Here is a 17,904-nt window from a genome sequence, read left to right on the forward strand (position 1 = left end):
GCTCCAAACTCCCTGAACGAACTGGGAGTTGCAGTGGGCTCCCCAGCCAAGGAGACTGGCATATGTGGTAATGACAGTCCTGTGGGGTTCTCTGAACGGAGTGCCCTGGGTGAGATGTTGTACCCTTGTCCACCAGCGGAATGACAAGCGCAGTGTGGGGCTCAAGGGGATTGCTCGATGGTTTGAGCTAGCAATGTCGTGTTGGAATGGCAGCAAGGCCCACTGTAGCTGGCGAGTATGAGCTCGAGCCCATGGCACAATGTGGATGGTGGACACCAACATTCCAAGAGCCCTGGCGAGAAGCATGACGTCTGCAGATGTTTTGTGCATCAGAGATCTTGCGATGTCTGTGATGGCAGTTATGCGATCTGGGGACAGGAACACAGTCGCCTGCAGGGTGTCCAACATTGCCTCTAGATACTGCAGACGTTGGGTTGGTTGTAGATGGCTTTTGTCGAAGTTGACTAGCCAACCGTGGGCCTGTAAGACATGGAGCGTGAGCGTTAGATGACGATGAGCCAGCTCCCTAGAACTCGCCCGTATTAGAAGATCGTCCAGATAGGGGTAGATATGGACCCCTTGAAGCCTGAGGTAGGCCACTAGTATAAGTAGCACCTTGGTAAATACTCTCGGGGCAGACGAGAGGCCAAACGGCATCGCTCGATATTGGAAGTGCTGGGTGCCAAAGGCAAAGCGAAGAAATTTTCTGTGGGCTATGCAAATAGGTACATGGAGATACGCTTCCTTTAGGTCGATAGAAGCCAGGAAGTCTCCTTCGTGCAGGCTGTCTGTAATGGAATGTAGGGATTCCATTTTGAACCTGCGATACTTTACGAAACGGTTAATGAACTTGAGGTCCAATACCACCCTCCATGAGAGATCTCGTTTGGGCACAGCAAATAGGAGGGAGTACACCCCTTCCGACCTCTCAGCAGTGGGGACTGGCTCTATCGCCGCTATGTCCACGAGGTGACGTATCGCAGTCTGCATGATGCCGTGCCTGGCTGGTGCCCTGGGACAAGGGGAGGGATGAAACTTGTCTGGAGGTATTGCCCAAAACTCAATTGCATATCCAAAACAAAAAAGATCTCTGATCCAGGAGACCTGAGTCAGGCGTAGCCAATGTTCGCCGAACAGAAGCAGTCTGCTCCCAACTGGTATTGGATTAATACTGTCTGCGCTGGCGAGACCCTCCCCTGTATGAGGACGTTGAGGAGCCTCTGCGGCCCTGGTACTGACCTCTACCCGGGAAACGTCTATTCCAGCCTCCTCTGGAGGAGCGGAAATCATATGTTGGGAACTCGCGGCCTCGTCCCCCGGGCCGCGTTCCTCGTAAGGGCTGAGACGTGCGGTACGAAGCGAAACGTCTAAAAGGTCTGCGCTCGATGTTTCTGATGGTGGCCAAGACAGGCTTTCGAGTGTCCTTAGGGTCAACAAGCACTGCCTTTAGTGCCTCCTCGCCAAAAAGTAGTGACCCGGCATAAGGTGCCCGTGATAGATTAACTCTGGCAGTAGAGTCAGCCTGCCAGTGACGAAGTCAGAGGGTGCGTCGGGCCACAACCTGAGCCGCCATGGCACGTGCTCCTAGCTGATTCGCGTCCAAGGTAGCGTCGGCTACAAAAGCAGCTGTTTTGCGCAATTTTATTAGCAATCTCCGCAGAGAAACAGGATCTGGATTGGAATCCTCGATGAGGTTGTCCAACCACATCATCGCTGCCCTAGCGAAAATAGAGGCTGATGTAGATGCACGCATAGAAAAGGCGATGGCCTCATGAGTCTTGCGTAAAGCAAAGTCCAGTCTCCGCTCAGTGGCATCCTTTAAATGAGATTCTCCTTCCTGTGGCAAAAGGGATCTGGAAACTAAGCTGGAAATTGGCTCGTCTATGCCAGGGACGGCCAGTTTGGTAGTAAAGTCCAAGGCCAGAGGATAGTCTGTCCGCAATGTTATTAAATCGGCGTGCTTGTAAAGGGTGAGACCAGTCGTCCTTGGCCAGTTTAGCGATGGGGTCTGGCACAGGAAGATAGTTTTCTGCTGGGGTGGGGGATTTCAAGACCCTGGCCCCCTTTAAAACAGGAGTGGTAGCTGCAGTTGGAGTGGATTGAAGGCCAAGGGTGTTCAACACTCTGCGCGCAAGGGGCTGATAATCTGAGGCATCGAAGAGGTGATAGGATGTATCCTACTCATGTTCAGAGTGGTCACTCCATACGTCTCCTTCATCTTGCAGCGCGAATGCGGACTCCTCCTCACAAGAGACGTCATCAACAAACCTGCCCCTGGCAATGTCAAACGGATTTGGAGAGCAGGATGGGTTCGTCTCACTGTGTACAAAGTGGTCCCCGCTGTGTTGGGGGATAGCGGGAACTTGTGATGGTGACTGTCTCTGAGCGAAAAACGACAGCATGCCCGGAAGTTGTGAAATGAACTCATGGGACAGCTGCAGTCCCGGAGATGTAGACAGTGGCTCTTGGATAGGCGGAAGTGCGGATGGCCCCACAGGCAGTGAAGAAGAGTAAGCGCCGGGTTGGGTGACCGTTGGCTGTTCAGGAAAACCAGGAAATTCCTCATCAGAGGAAGCAGCCGGAGAATGAAAAAGAGTAGTTAACTGTGCATGGGTTGAGCCCTCTGGAACTGGAACAGAGACATAGCGGGGCTGCTTGGTTGTGCTGTGGCAGGACAGATGTTTAGTTTTGGCAACCGCTTTAGAATGCTTATGTTTGACCACCTTAGGTGGTTTAGGCATGGTCGTCTGGTTTGTCTCTGGCTGTTGTTTCGGCTTGGTTGCCTGGGTTATCTCTGGCTGTTCTGCCATCATATATTTTAAAGGGTAGCAGTACACGGCCACGGATGGGGCAGAATGCACAGACCTGAACAGGCGCAGTACACGGCACACGACTGGGGCAGAATGCACTGGCTGATGGCTAAGTACACTGCCACGATGGTGCAGAATGTACACTATGAACAGTACACGGCCACAAATGGGGCAGAATGCACAGTCCAGATAGCTTTGCACAGTATCAACAGGTTTGTTACACGGCCACGGATGGGGCAGAATGTACAGTCCAGATAGCTTTTCACAGTATCAGCTGCCTTTGTACACGGCCACGGATGGGGCAGAATGTACAGATCAAACAGCTTTGTATAGCATCAACAGTCCTTGTACATGGCCACGGATGGGGCAGAATATACAGTTCAAACAGCTTTGTGTATTATCAACAGCCTTTGTTAGCCTTCAGATAGCTGCAGTAGTGCAAGAGCCAGCAGCAGTAGCAGATTCAATAGAGGAACCTGTATAGATCACGCTGTGGGAGCTGACGAAAAGGCTTGTCTCTGCTATCCACAGCCCCAGTAATTGAAACCCCCCTTCTCAGTCCTGTAACTGACTTAACAGAAACAGCGGGAAAGGAGGAACAAACAAAATGGCGACCGCAAAAAGAGCGGGAAAACTGGCCAATCAGAAAGGCTTGGGGCGATAACGAAGCAACGGCGGTCACAGGGGAGCACCAGTAAGCTCAAAAAACAGCCTCGAAAACAAAACTCTGGAGCCGCGAGGCTGAGAAAGCACGATCGCGGCTCAACAAGCGAGGAGAAAAGGAAGCTGCAGCCGCAGGCTCCAAAGAAGTCGCAGCGAGACTTAAAATGCTGCAAAACAAGTCAGGAGTAGCCCAACCCAAAAGGGGACCCTGATGCAGAGCCGCAGCTCAGGCCCTGGAGCTGCCGCTAAAATAGGCGGCAAGAAGAGAGCTGCAGCCGCAAACTCTTAGTCAATTCTTTGTTCTGCTAAGGAAGGGAGAACCGCCCAGGCTCTGGGGCCGCCTCGAGAAGTTGCCGCAACAGTAACCGGGAAGGCAAAAGGTGCCGCAGCCGCGGGCTCCTTGTGTAGGCGGCAAGCCGAACAGGCACGAAAAAATGCGGGGAGCAGAAAGGGAGCTGCAGCCTCGAGCTCCTGATTAAAGCTGCGTCCGCCGCCTGAGAAAGGGGGAACCGCAGCCGCGGACTCCCCAAGTGCCATTGGGCTAGTTACTGGGGAAAAGGCAAGGGCAAGGGAGAACCCCCTGAAAGGACTTCCCCAGGAAGAAAACAAATATGTTTAGACAAAACAGTTTAAACAGGACAGAGGAAAGGAAGAACACGGGACTACACACACAAACCTCCCACCCTGTCACACACATACACAAAAAACTTATCCAGAAGCTACGCTATCGAGAATTTCAAACTTGTTCGGTACGAAGGCAAGAATGAACTGGAGAGTGGGAGGGGCCTGGCGCCCCTAGTCTTGACTTCAGAAACATTCTTGCCTTCGGACGATAGGTGGAGCTAGTACCCGCTTGATGGCATACCTCCTATGGAAAACTAAGTGAATTCTTCCTGTAGCAAGCTGATTTTGCTATTCCTGGAAGTAAGACAGTCCTTTTATGAGTCTGCTTTCCTGCACTCCTGCCAATTGAAACAGGCATTTTTCATTTCCCCAGAAGCTTCTTTTTCCTTATGCAAGTTTTAAAAACATCTCACTCCTTTAAATATTTGAATAACTTCTACTTTTCTAAAAAGAAACAGAGGCATACCAAGGATGCAAAGAACTATAAAAATAATTTGGTGCGTGCAGGGGGGCTTTACACGTCTTTCTTGAACTACAGTCTTCCATGCCCATGTCAAATCACTACTGAAGGTAATAAAACTCTCAAAAATGGATTGTGTGATATGGCATTGGGGGTGCTGCTGTTCAAAGGGGAAAAAAATCCAAACGGTTGTGCCCAACCCTTAAGCATGCTGAAAGTAGCTCTTGGCCCATATTACTTATGCGTTCTTATACACGGAGTATTTTTTTAAAATTTCATCCACATTAACTATTTGAATTCAAGTAAGCTTTCAAGCACTGACACAGATGCTCATGTTCCAAAAGGGTTTTCAGAAATTGTGAGCTTTGGTTTAGATGCACCATGTTCTACTCTTAAGGCTCTCCAGTAGTTCTGCATGTCCAAACCAGCTTGAAGCTTATGTTTCCTGAATAGAACAGTACAGAAATATAGGAAACTGCCTTACTCTGTCAGATACGTGGTCCATCTACCTCAGTTCTGCCTATACTGACTAGCAGCAGTTCTCCAGGGTTCCAGACAGGAATTATTCTCAACATTTCCTGGAGAACCTAGCAGCTCCCAAGCCCACAGGTTGGATTGCTTACTATTTTAGAATATGAGAGATCTTGGGGTGGAAAAAAAGGAAAAAAAGAAAATGAAAGGTCTTTCAAATGCAACAGGATTCTGATCTTCAAAGAAAAAAAATGCAACCCCAGACCTTGGGCATGCCTAAAGTAGCTCTTTGGATGCTCCACCAAAAAAAAAACATTTTGTGTATCATTTTCTAATTAACTATCATATCCCTGAACAGAAAAAAGAATACCATAATTCCAGTTTATTGTTTATTTTAATACACTGTAAAATTCATAAAAAGCTATATAATGATTCAGATAAAGCTCTATCAACAAGACAACACCATGACCATGTAAATACATCAAGCATGGAATGGGACAAGCACATAAAAGGGAACGATGAAGAGGGTCAACTTTTCCAATGAAACTACAACATTTAGGTATGCACCTTTAAACAAAAAAGGGCCACTGTTTAAGTTTCCCAACTATAATGTTTAAACTGCATAGTTAGGGTGCAAACTATAGTCACTGAAGTGTTTTGACAATGACTTATTTCTCAAATAGAATTTATACACATTCTAAGTAAATAGCTATAGACACAGAGGCCCTCCTGCATATTTTTCAATAGCAAAACGGGGCAAGGACAGTTTTACTCAAAGACTCCAATCCTGCTGAAGTTTGCCACAGCTAAGCTTCAATTCCAAACACACTGACAAGGAAGTAAGTCCCATCAAGCAGGGTTTACTTACAAGTAAGCATGCATATGGCCAATGCCCTAAGCAATGAGACTTGAGTCAGTCAAAACCAAGTTGTTCCATTATTTTTATATCAGTCACAACTTTAGTTGGATTGAGTCCAAAATGTATAATCTACATGATACTGTGGACTCTGAAAGGAAGAGAAACTGAAGTTACTAGTGGCAAAAGTTACCTGTTTTTTTTTGTGCTGTTTCTGGCACAAAACCATGCAACTGGTTAGCATGCATTCAGCAATGTACAGAAAATAAAAATATTTATAACAAATAGAAAATAAAAATGCAGACAGTTAGCTTATATTATTAAGGATTGTAAAAGGCATGCAGAAATTACATAGTGCAGTTAATATTTCATGCAAACTTTGGCATAGTTACAATTTTACATTCATTTGCATGCTAAGGGGGAAAAAGATTATTTCTCCATCTCCATTTAGAGAAAAACCATGTACACCTAGTTACTATCAAGCGAGTAAATTTAAACATGGCCTAAACCTGTTAATATTAATAAGAACATCCACACTGTATAGGAGATATTACTTAATATTATATAGGTTTATCATACACAACCATATTCAAACCAAACAGTCTGAGTATCTTCAGGTACTGCTAATGGCATTTCACTATCACTAGCATTTGCATGGGCAAGTGGAGTATATTCACCACTGTCCTGATTAATCTCTACATTTCTGTCATCAGATGATTTCTGAGTCTCAGAAGGTAGTTTGTGATCATTCTGTGGAGATTTCACTGATGAGTCAAATGTCTTATCAGTTGTTTTTGATGCAGGCCTTTGGGGCAATCCACTAACATCGCTGACTAATTCAGTGTTGAGTGCCAAAAACGGTCTGGACAAATGGACTGCAGACAATTTCCCAAAAATGCTTGTTGATGTGCCCACATTATCATTGTACACATTACTACAATAAAGTGTTTTAGCAATAAAATTTGTCTTGCCTGTCTTTGGATTCCTAGGCTTTTCTGACTTATGTGTAGAAAGATCTAGTGTAGCTATACTACCTAAGTCATTTTCTGACAAGGTAACTGCATCATAAGGTATATAATGAAAAACAGAGGAGTGTTGTTGGGGATTGTACTCACTAGAAGCTGATGGGATGCTTCTGTCACTTGTAGGCGGAGTTGGGTCAATTGATACCGGTTGCCTAGTGTCCTTCGATAAAAAATCATGGATGCTTGTCCTCCGAGTAGTTCCTTCAGCTGTTGAAATCACACTGCTTGCACGAGGTAATGTAGCATAAGGATTACAATCTTTTGATTGTCGTTGCAATTGTACATTTTCTTTAACAGACCTGTCCCTTCCTTTAGTGCCTGCTACGAGTGTTTTTGAAGAGTTTGAGAAATTGGGATCTTCCATTCTATGTGAACTGGGCCTTGCAAGATGACCTTGTTTAGCTGACCTTCCATGAGAGTACTCCATTGTGGTTTTCACACTCTGTGATCTGGCAATGCCACTGCTGTCTGATGACTGTTTCTTTAGTTTATCGCTTCCTACTAATCCAGTATTTTCAGAAAAAAATTTCATTACTTCATCCAGAAGATTATCTTGGCTTGAGGATTTGATCTGCAAAAGAGATCCAAAAAGCTAATTCAGTATCTAGTGTTATTTTTCATAACTTGAGAGAGAGGGGGGGGGGAGAGAGAGAGACAGAGAGACAGAGAGACAGAGAGAGAGACAGAGGAGTTTAAAACCTCTACAGCACAAACATGCATAACCATTATGCAGTTCAAACTTATGGACATTGTTGATACTTGCGCTATCACCCGAGTAGTAGTTTTATGAAACCAAGTTGACTCAATAATGGAAAAACCACATTTTCTATTTTCCCCTTTCTATACATTACTCTATAAACTGAAAATAAATATTCCTACCTTAACATTTTGAGCTCTGTGAATAGTTCCACTTATTTTAAAATCTATGCAAATATCACCTCCTCCAAGATCAAAAAGCTCAACCAATGGTCACCATTTCACTTTCAGATCTCCCCCATACCCTTCCCACTAACTGAGCAATCTGAACATCATGTACAAGAGTGCCTATGCCTGAACTTCATTGTGTGGGTTCCGGACTTGGAATTCCCAGTTGGAGTCCCTGGAAAAGATCCAAGATGCAAGAAAAGAAAAAGGCTGCCTTTCCTTTGTAAGAGGCTCATTTAAGAGCCAATCAGCTGAACACAAATGCACCTTAATTCAAGGGACCATGGCATTTGCTGAAACGTCTGAAACAGCTTCGAGCCAAAAAGATTGTACTGTTACTCATCAATAAACTGAGAAAATTAGTGAGCTTTTGTTTCAAAAAAGTGGAAGAAGCACCCAGCAATAAATTAGGTGAATGCCAATATGATCTGTTTTTACAAGGCTTTGATGTGAGAACAGGCAAGCAAGAATGAACACTCTCTGACTTAAAAAAAAATAAAAAAAATAAATCACTTTATTATTTAATTCAAGTATTCACATTATTCAGCTGGTGGAAGGGTGGAAACGGCTTTTTCAATTAAAAATAAATTAAAAAGGCATTTCTTTTAACCAGAATGTTGGCAACCACCCACTATAGTGTTTTTTTCAAGTAAAGTTTTTGAACTTGTTCTGTTTTAATAGTTGCAACAGTCACAGACATGGATTGAAGGGAAAATCAGTTTAACGCTGTAAATATATGCATAGGTATATGCATAGTAAATCCCCAATTTAGGATTACAGACATAGGGTGGTATGTGGTGCTAGTCCTACTCAGAGTAGACCCATTGCCATTAATAGACATGACTAACTTAGGCTCGTTAATTTCAGAGGGTGTACTCTGAGTAGGAGTTGAATACAATCAATAATCCCTATAAAAATAATTTCATGAAGCAGGCTATTTTAAAGTTTGAGAATCTGGTGTTAGCATTCACCCACACCCATGGGGTTCCTTGACATAGAAACAGAACAGGCTGGAGAGGTTCCAACTCAGTTTAATCATGATGGGAAATACAGTTGCATGATATTCACTGGAGATGTGTGTGCGTGTGTGTAAATCAACCCTATAGTCAAGCAGCTCTGCAATTAGTGCAAAGTGTTTCCAAGTAATTCAACTATGTTTGGAGACAGGGTGCCATTCTACTTTTAGTTGTGAAGCTGAAAATGGCAAATCTATTGTAAGACAAAGCCTTGCCAAAATGCATGGACTAACTTGTAAATATAAATTTACAGTTTATTAGATAGGGTGTGAGTGCTCATTTTGTGAATACTTAAATACAAGGAGTGACTTAAAGAGGCCTATACAAAACTGATCTCACTTCTGCTGCAGTAGATAATCCCCAAAGCAACTGCATCAAATTTGGAAGCATAAAGAATTTTCCGAACACCCTTGTCAGATTAAATTTATCTTCGGATAGTTGTTGTTGTTGTTATGTGCCTTCAAATCGATTACAACTTATGGTGACCCTATAAATCAGTGATCTCCAACAGCATCTGTTGTGAACCACCCTGTTCAGATTTTGTAAGTTCAGATCTGTGGCTTCCTTTATGAAATCAATCCATCTCTTGTTTGGCCTTCCTCTTTTTCTACTCTTTTCTGTTTTTCCAAGCATTATTGTCTTTTCTAGTGAATCAGGTCTTCTCATTATGTGTCCGAAGTATGAAAACCTGTTTCATCATTTTAGCTTCTAGTGACAGTTCTGGTTTAATTTGTTCTAACACCCAATTATTTGTCTTTTTCGCAGTCCATGGTATGTGCAATGCTCTCCTCCAACACCACGTTTAAAATGAGTTGATTTCCCTCTTACCCACTTTTTTCACTGTCCAACTTTCACATCCATACATAGAGATCGAGAATACCATGGTCTGAATGATCCTGACTTTGGTGTTCAGTGATACATCTTTGCATTTGAGGACCTTTTCTAGATCTCTCATAGCTGCCCTCCCCAGTCCTAACTTTCTTCTGATTTCTTGACTATGGTCTCCATTTTCGTTAAGGACTGTGCCGAGGTATTGATAATCCTTGACAAATTCAATGTCCTCCTTATCAACTTTGAAGTTACATAAATCTTCTGTTGTCATCATTTCAGTTTTTTTGACGTTCAGCTGTAGTCCTGCTTTTGTGCTTTTCTCTTTAACTTTCATCAGCACTCATTTCAAATTGTTACTGGTTTCTACTAGTAGTATGGTATCATCTGTATATCTTGAATTATTGATATTTCTCCCTCCAATTTTCACACCTCCATCATCTTGGGCCAATCCCACTTTCTGTATGATATTTTCTGCGTATAGATTAAACAAATAGGGTGATAAAATACACCCGTCTCACACCCCTTCCAATTGAGAACCAATCTGTTTCTCCATATTCTGTCCTTACACTAGCCTCTTGTCCAGAGTATAGGTTGCGCATCAGGACAATCAGATGCTGTGGCACCCCCATTCCTTTTAAAGCATTCCATAGTTTTTTGTGATATACACAGTCAAAGCACAGGGTGATTTTCTTCTGAAATTCCTTGGTCCGTTCCATTATCCAACCTACGTTTGCGATATAATCTCTGGTGCCTCTTCCCTTTCTAAATCCAACTTGGATGTCTAGCATTTCTCACACCATATATGGTACGAGCCTTTGTTGTAGAATCTTGAGCATTACTTCACTTGCATGGGATATTAAGGCAATAGTTCGATAATTACTGCATTCCCTGGGATCTCCTTTCTTTGGAATTGGGAGATATATTGAAAGCTTCCAGTCTGTGGGCCATTGTTTAGTTTTCCATATTTGTTGACAAATTTTTGTCAAAATTTGGACAGATTCAGTCTGTCGCTTGTATCAACTCTATTGGTATGCCATCTGTTCCTGGTGATTTGTTTCTTCCAAGCATTTTAAGAGCAGCTTTCACCTCACATTCTAAAATTTCTTCAGATAATACTATAGCCAAAACAGCTCAAAAGTGTTGGTTATTTCTCCCTCCAAGTTTAATCTTGGTTTTAATCTTGGGGCTTTTCTGAATTGCTTGGGCACAGCTTCGGTGTGTGTCCATTAACCACACATTTTGTGCTGAGATGTTACAAATCCTCTTTTCCTCATATTAGAAACTCAGGATATGCTCATTTTTTAATTCTGTCTCAGAATGTTACTTAAATTCCTACCCTATGTGTCAATTATTTTCCTAACAAAATCTGTATGCTGGCCTTTAAAAATGTAAATATTGCCACTAGATTTTCTTGTGCAACCTAAAAGTTGTACTATGTTTGTGCAGCTTTATGCTTTGCCTCCTAAAGTTAAGTAGCTTTTCAACATACCTCGACTGAAGTAACCTTATTACTTTCTTCCAAAAATTGCTGGAGAGTAACCACTTCGCTTCCAGGGGAGTCAATCTTTATTCGGTGTTTTCCTTGTCTATCCATTGTTTCTGACATTTTGTGATGGAGCATGGGACTAGACCTGGTGTGGCTTTTCAGATACTGGATGGGGCTGCTGCTGCTGCTGGACCATGCTTCATGATCATGGAGCAGGCTAAATTCTCCACTGCTGTGGCTTTGAGGCCTGCTTTGGTTATTTACTGCGCCTGCTTTTGGGATAAATAATTGAGAAATACAGGTTCATTCCCTTGACTTACCTATTATGGCTCTTCAGTGTGGCATTACATCTTCCCATTTTTTAAAAAAACCTAATAAGCTTCAATATTTAATCTCGCTCAATAGTATGAGATTTCAGACATTAAATATATACCGATATCATTATGACTCAGGTCAGGTTCAGCATCAACGAGTAAGTTGACATCTGATACTATTTATGACGTATCACAAAAAGTAAAAATATAAAAGATGGAATACAAAGAATTTATTTATCTAGAAAGAATTCTTAAAAAAGCATTCCATCCAGTGTCAGTTTTAGTTTGTCATGACTTTGACTTGGAACAGAAACATCACATTCTGCACAAATAATGCTGGAAAAATGCCAATTAACCTTGTTTCTTTTAAACAGACCCACATCAACCAACTGGAAGCTGCCCTTTGTGTTATTCTGAATTACATTTGAATAAGAACAAGCAGTGTATACTATCAATGCCACTGAACCACACCATATGTAATTTGCATCATGCATTATTGCAAGGAATCATTTATATTGGAAAAATCATAAACTTTTTTGAAGTCATATCCATATTTTCCATTGAGCAGATCCTATCTAGAAATATAGTCAAATGAAGTTTAAATAAACTGTTATGAGGCAATGAATGCTGGAAGTCTTCTAGTTTTGCCTTTTGCAACCAAAGAGATAGAAAGACCATCCTGTCAGGTGTGTCTAAAGCTCAGGACCAGAAGACACTGAGTGCATCACCTGTCCCCTTGGTTTTATTTATGTGCAATGTGACAGCACAGATGCCTCTCTAGAACTATGCACGTACTTATTCTTTATATTTTGACAATGGCTTTTTCATTCCCCCCTTCTATTTACCACTGCACTGCTGCCGTCATATTCTTTGCCCCACATTCTCAGTCTTCTCCATTCAACTCATTCTTATGAACACTAGCTTCTTTTCTCCCTTCCTCCCTGTATTTGTGTAATCTGTGCCTTACTTGTGCCTACAAATTCCATCTTATTACTTTATTTCTCCTACTTTTCTTGAGCAACAGATACCCCAACTGTGGCCATGTGCACATTCCCCTTGCACACTCTGCCTTGTTTTTTAAGTTGCTTCTACTTAGCCCACTTCTCAGAGTCTTCTGCTCATTTCTCTTATTCTCATTCTCTTCTCTACTGATAAACCTGTGCTCTGCTGCCTTCTCATCCTTCCTGAGTCTATCAACTCCATGCTGCCTTTGACTATCTCTCAAGTCTAGACTCTTTTGCTCTAGTCTAAGCCACAGCTTTTTGTAGATGCCCATCACCCACTCTATTCACTTCTGCTCCAAGTGTGCCTCTTGAAGAAAACTGAAGACTAATGCTGACTCAAATCTGATTCAGGAGGCTCTTCTCCAGGTCCTCCCATCACTGGATTTGAGGCAAGTAAGAGACAGGGCTCGCCCTAGAGTGGCACTTCAGCTCTGTATATGTGTGTGTGTGTGCCCGCATGCATGTGCGTGTCTGCTGCCAAGAATGTTATTTGCTGCTACAACACATTTTAGAACTTTTAGCTTTCTGTCTAACATGACATTTGTTTGGAAGCATTTTCCTTATCTTGTTTGATTTCAGCTATAGCACAATGCAATTTATTATTTATTACATTTCTATCTTGCCCTTCCTCCAAAGGAGCCCAGAGCAAAAAACATATCAATACTAAATTAAAAAATACAATTAAAACTAAAACCTGTTAAAAACAATCTCCTAAATGTACCCGAATCAATCAGTCAATCAGTCAATCTATCTATCTGTCTGTCTGTCTGTCTGTCAGTTGGTGGTATCAGGGTTGCACCTAAGGGTAGAGGAAGATCTGAAATGTTCAGGAGTAATTAATACTTTTCCCAATTGATTTATTCAGACATGTAATCCACCTTATTCCAAAACTTCATCTAAAAAGGAATTAAATATATAAAATCATCAAAGGAAAGAAAAGCATGCCATGAATTGTCTTCTTTCCCTGCCCCCAAAACATGAAAAATTAATCAGATGGGCCGATTAGCTTAGAAGCATACCTTTGACTTCATGGAGTGAGGCATTATTATTGCTATTGCTAGTGGATGTTCTGCCACTATCAAGGCTGGCTGGTCTGGAAGCTAAATGAAAAGAATCAGTAGATTGCATGAATCACATACCATAGCAAATGACACTGCGCCTAGTACATTCTGATCACAGAATGCTCTGAGGCAGGAAATCATGCACTACTGATATTGCACAAGCTGTATATGTCCACTGTCAAAGTGAAAAAAGGTAGTGTTTCCAGGCAGCCCAAGACAACACTTTAGAAAACGGCACTAGATTAATTAATTAAGGTACAAAAGAAGGAACAGAAAAACAGAATGCATGTTTAGAATTGTAACTGATTTATTGACGGGAAGAACCAAGATTTTAAAAAGTGTTTGCATGCCAACATGCAGAAAACATGGAACAGTGCACATTACAGAAATGCCACCAATAGGAAGAGAAAGAGCATCTGCACAGCTAATATCCTGTACTCCTAACCAATAAAAGCAAAAAGGCAGTATTATTAGATTTTGTATATTATACTACTTTCGATTCAAATTGGTATATGTTCATTTTTAGAAATTTCATTTAATCCCATTTCAGCTTTAAGAATGTTACAACCATGCCAGAATTTGATAGAAGAAAAATATGTTAGTAAGAGGATGAATTCTGAGAAAAGGTTTTACAATTGAACTCTAAGATACTCAGGACTGGCAGGGGGAGAGAAATCTGGATCCTGTTCAGGTGCACTTCATACTCAATAGTTTGTTTTCTTTAAGGTTAAAATGAGAGTGAAAGAAATGGGAAAGGTCCCATGCAATTAGATGAGATGTAAGGAGAGAGCACAAACATGCATACTTGCAATGCCGGTCATTTTCTATTTCTGGATAAACTTCATTAGCATTTCCATCATAGGTCTGCTACTCCTTTAAAGCACAAATCTTACCATGAATTCTTGATCCTGTACTAGAATCATCGCTAATTCCTTGTGGACTTACATCTTCGAAAGATGTAGCATCTAGATGGGAAAGAAGCAAAATTTTGTTGCAAAAACCATACATTTTAATTTATCATTTATAAAACACTGATATTCTTATGGCTGAATGATCATTATGTCATGTTCCCCAAAGAAAGTTTACAAATATGATTAACTTTTCCCCACCCTATTATTCCACAAGTCTATAAATCAGTTGTTCCAGTTATTTGCTGGAAAAGAATGTGAAATGAAACACGAACAGTTTCCAATAATGCTACTGTTACCAACACAACCACACCACACTGTGAAAAGGTTCTACCTATACCTTTATTATTAAGCAACTGCTTGGATCTCAAGCCTGCAGCAGAGTTGACAGTGGCAAAGTTGATGGATGTAGTAGAGAAGGCCATAGATCCCAATTCTTTTCTCCTTTTACCCGTAGGTATATCATCAGGACCCTCCAGATGCTCAGAACTACCTGTCCATTGTCCTCCTGCTAGGACCATGGACTGCACCAGGTCATTCATGGCTGGGACGCAAATGAAAGCAAATGAATCAGCATGGTTCAATGTTTTTTTAAAAAAAGTTTTATTTTGTACTCTAAAATGCTTCATTTACCTAAGCGTCAAAGCATATTGAAAGCTACAGTCCACAAGTTTGTACATTTATTTTTTTTATTTTATTTGTTTCATTTAAATCATGATTTCAGTTAAATCATGCAATTGGCTGAATGAATGAAAAGTGTTAAATAGCCAAAGCCGTCTTGTACAGATGATTTAATTGCTTTTTATTAGCTACAACTGTCATGTTTGTGCTGGAGTGCTATACAATAAATAAATGTATGTTAGAAGCTCTGATATGTTTTGCAATGAAAAGTGAAATGAATAGGGGAAATGAGCAAAAGTGCTAATACAAAGTCAGTGCTGGTAATGATAAGGGGTTCTTCAGTGCAGGCTTTTACAGGAATAGCATATATTGAAATAAAGGAAGGTATCTGAGATAAATTTGTCCTATGATAGCTATCTTTACATATTGCCTCTCCCAATGTTTTACAGAGCATTTCACTGAAAAAGAAATGACAAAAATACTTGGTCCCCACCCCCACAACTTAAAATGACAAAACATTTACAAGGAATTATAAGCTCCATTTATTTTTGTTTTTGATTTTATAGATTTGTACTTAGATCTTTATAAAACTGATTGCGAGGAGTGGAACCCAAAATGTGCAAATGTACTGAGTTTACTACTTCTTTATATACACATACATAATACATATATGTTCAAATAACTTTCACAACTTGAACATATAACTGTGCATTCACTGTGAGTGTAAATAAATGTACATATACACATATACACATATTTATACACCCCAATAGTTATATATATTGAGTGCCAAGGTGTTTAGAAACATTGCTTCAGCTCCTTGTATTATAGCAGGACTTGCACTTTGCAAAACAGGAAAAACAGTGCAGTCCAGGGAAAGATTAGTGAAATTAGTAATAGAAGCCAGTGTAGCCATTTAAAAAGAAGCTGAACTGTCATAAAGTCTTACACATGGAGCGACGGTAGAAGGCCTTCATTTTGTCTTTTTCCTTCGGTCTGTTCCTCAAAAAGGGCAGTCTTTTCAGTGCAACCACTTTTATGTCATAGCATAAGGAAAAACAGAAACGGGAAGATGAAAGAAAAAGGGGAGAAGAACAGATGGAAGTTAAATGTTGAAACTAAGGAGAGAAATGAATGCTTGAGTTTCCGCTAGGTGCACTTTACTAAAAGCTATTAACCTCATGCTGCTGAATGACAATGGAATATGAAGCCTCTGCTGTGAAACTTTTAATACTACCCAAGAAACACCATGTGTTGTGTGAGGAATATAAGGAATGTTCACAGTTCAGAACTGCTAGATGTCTGAAAAACCAAAACCAAACCCCAAATAAAGCACACATGTAGTGGGTGAGGAATCAGAAAACAGCAAGCAGGTTTTCTGAGATGGAAAAATATGCTGGGGGGGAAAAGGTTCATTTGTTTAATGATTAAGTATCTTTCAATAAGCATTACATTCCTTTTTTTGCTACCAAACAGTTATCTTTTTCACATTAATAGCTTATTTTAAATTTTGTCAATGTGAACTAATTTTATTTCATTCAACAGCCATGAGTAGCAGTATCCAAACTATTCTTCTTTTTACACAGTATCTGACCATATGGTGGCTGGTCAAGAAATTCTTGGAATGGAGTGCAGAATACTTTTAATAATCTAACTGAATACCACTTTAAATAAGAACTCTTGGTTAAGTGACATACCATACTGCTTTTGAGGTAGGAGATGAAGGAACTCATCAAACAGAAAAATGACAGAATAAACAAACAAACAGAACAATGAGAGTGTGGGACCATTAAAAATTCAACATGTAGTATCTGCACGGAGAATTGTAAATTCCATGTTATAGAAAGCCTTCACAGGTTTCTCTTGTGCCTGGGTGTCACAGCCCTCTATAAAAGACCTTGTAACTAGCAGATATTTGTATTTCAGTGTGGCATTATTACTAATTCGAGCACATAAGATGTGAGCCATGAGTGTGTGTGCAAACACTTCATCTCAGTCAAGGAGTCATGCAATATTATCTATGCATGTTTACTCATGAATAAGTTCTACTGTGATCAATGGCGTTTACTCCTAGGAAAATGAGCACAGAACTGCAACTTTGTTCTTCATGTGTACATTGTTCTTCATTTATATAAGCCTTGGTTCCTCATCCATTCATTGTGCACATGTGAAGGAGCATTACCACAGCAAGCTTAGCGCAGTGTCCTAGAATGCATACCATGTGCTTTCTTCTCTGTTAAACTAGTGACACCTTGTGTAGCAACTAGGGGTAGAGATACGTGTTCTCTGCAAACACGTATTCCAAAACTCTTGTTTGCAAAACCATTTGTTTGGAACAATAGCATGAATATATGATATGAAATAACACGGTAATCTGTGTGGATACAGTTAAGCCTTTCACTGCATGCCAATTCCACCCCCTGAAAATGCTTCTGAGGCTGTTTCCCTTTCAGTCAGGCTTACATCCAGTTTTGGTAACTGGCAGGGATGAGTGGTAATGAAATGAAAGAAGCATTTAAAGATGTCGTAGGAAGAGTATTTGGACAAATGAACTATCTGGCAGGATAGAAGTTAAGCATCATCTCCTATCAGGATTATAAAACCCATGTTTCCCCTCTAATATATAGTTCCACCCGAAGGCTCAAATTCTGAACGTATGTTTACAAGGGTAAAATTTAGTATCATACTGTGAATGCTGAACTTTTGTACCATTCAAAGGTATCTCTACAATTTCTGGGTAAATGTCTCACATTTTTGCTTCATTTTGTCTAAGAAATAATGGAACAGAAACAGAGTCTTCTGGCACCATAAATACTAACAGATTTATCAT

General features: G+C 40.9%; 1 protein-coding gene across 4 annotated transcripts in view; it reads right to left on the bottom strand.

Moving 5' to 3' along the window:
• CCDC88A (coiled-coil domain containing 88A) overlaps positions 1–17,904 on the bottom strand; it is a 168,405-nt gene that overhangs the window by 13,585 nt on the left and 136,916 nt on the right. For 2 of the 4 annotated variants that reach the window (XM_061625755.1, XM_061625754.1), the window contains exons 26-31: positions 16,024–16,107; positions 14,794–14,997; positions 14,439–14,510; positions 13,504–13,584; positions 11,170–11,438; positions 7,000–7,480 (exon numbers count right to left, since the gene is read on the bottom strand). In XM_061625755.1, coding sequence (XP_061481739.1) covers positions 7,000–7,480; positions 11,170–11,438; positions 13,504–13,584; positions 14,439–14,510; positions 14,794–14,997; positions 16,024–16,107 — 1,191 coding nt within the window. Of the gene's footprint in view, positions 1–5,432; positions 7,481–11,169; positions 11,439–13,503; positions 13,585–14,438; positions 14,511–14,793; positions 14,998–16,023; positions 16,108–17,904 lie in introns of those variants that run through there. The other 2 variants (XM_061625752.1, XM_061625753.1) reach the window with 2 other exon arrangements.

Source organism: Rhineura floridana, chromosome 4, assembly GCF_030035675.1.
Source record: "Rhineura floridana isolate rRhiFlo1 chromosome 4, rRhiFlo1.hap2, whole genome shotgun sequence".
Taxonomy (NCBI): Eukaryota; Metazoa; Chordata; class Lepidosauria; order Squamata; family Rhineuridae; genus Rhineura; species Rhineura floridana.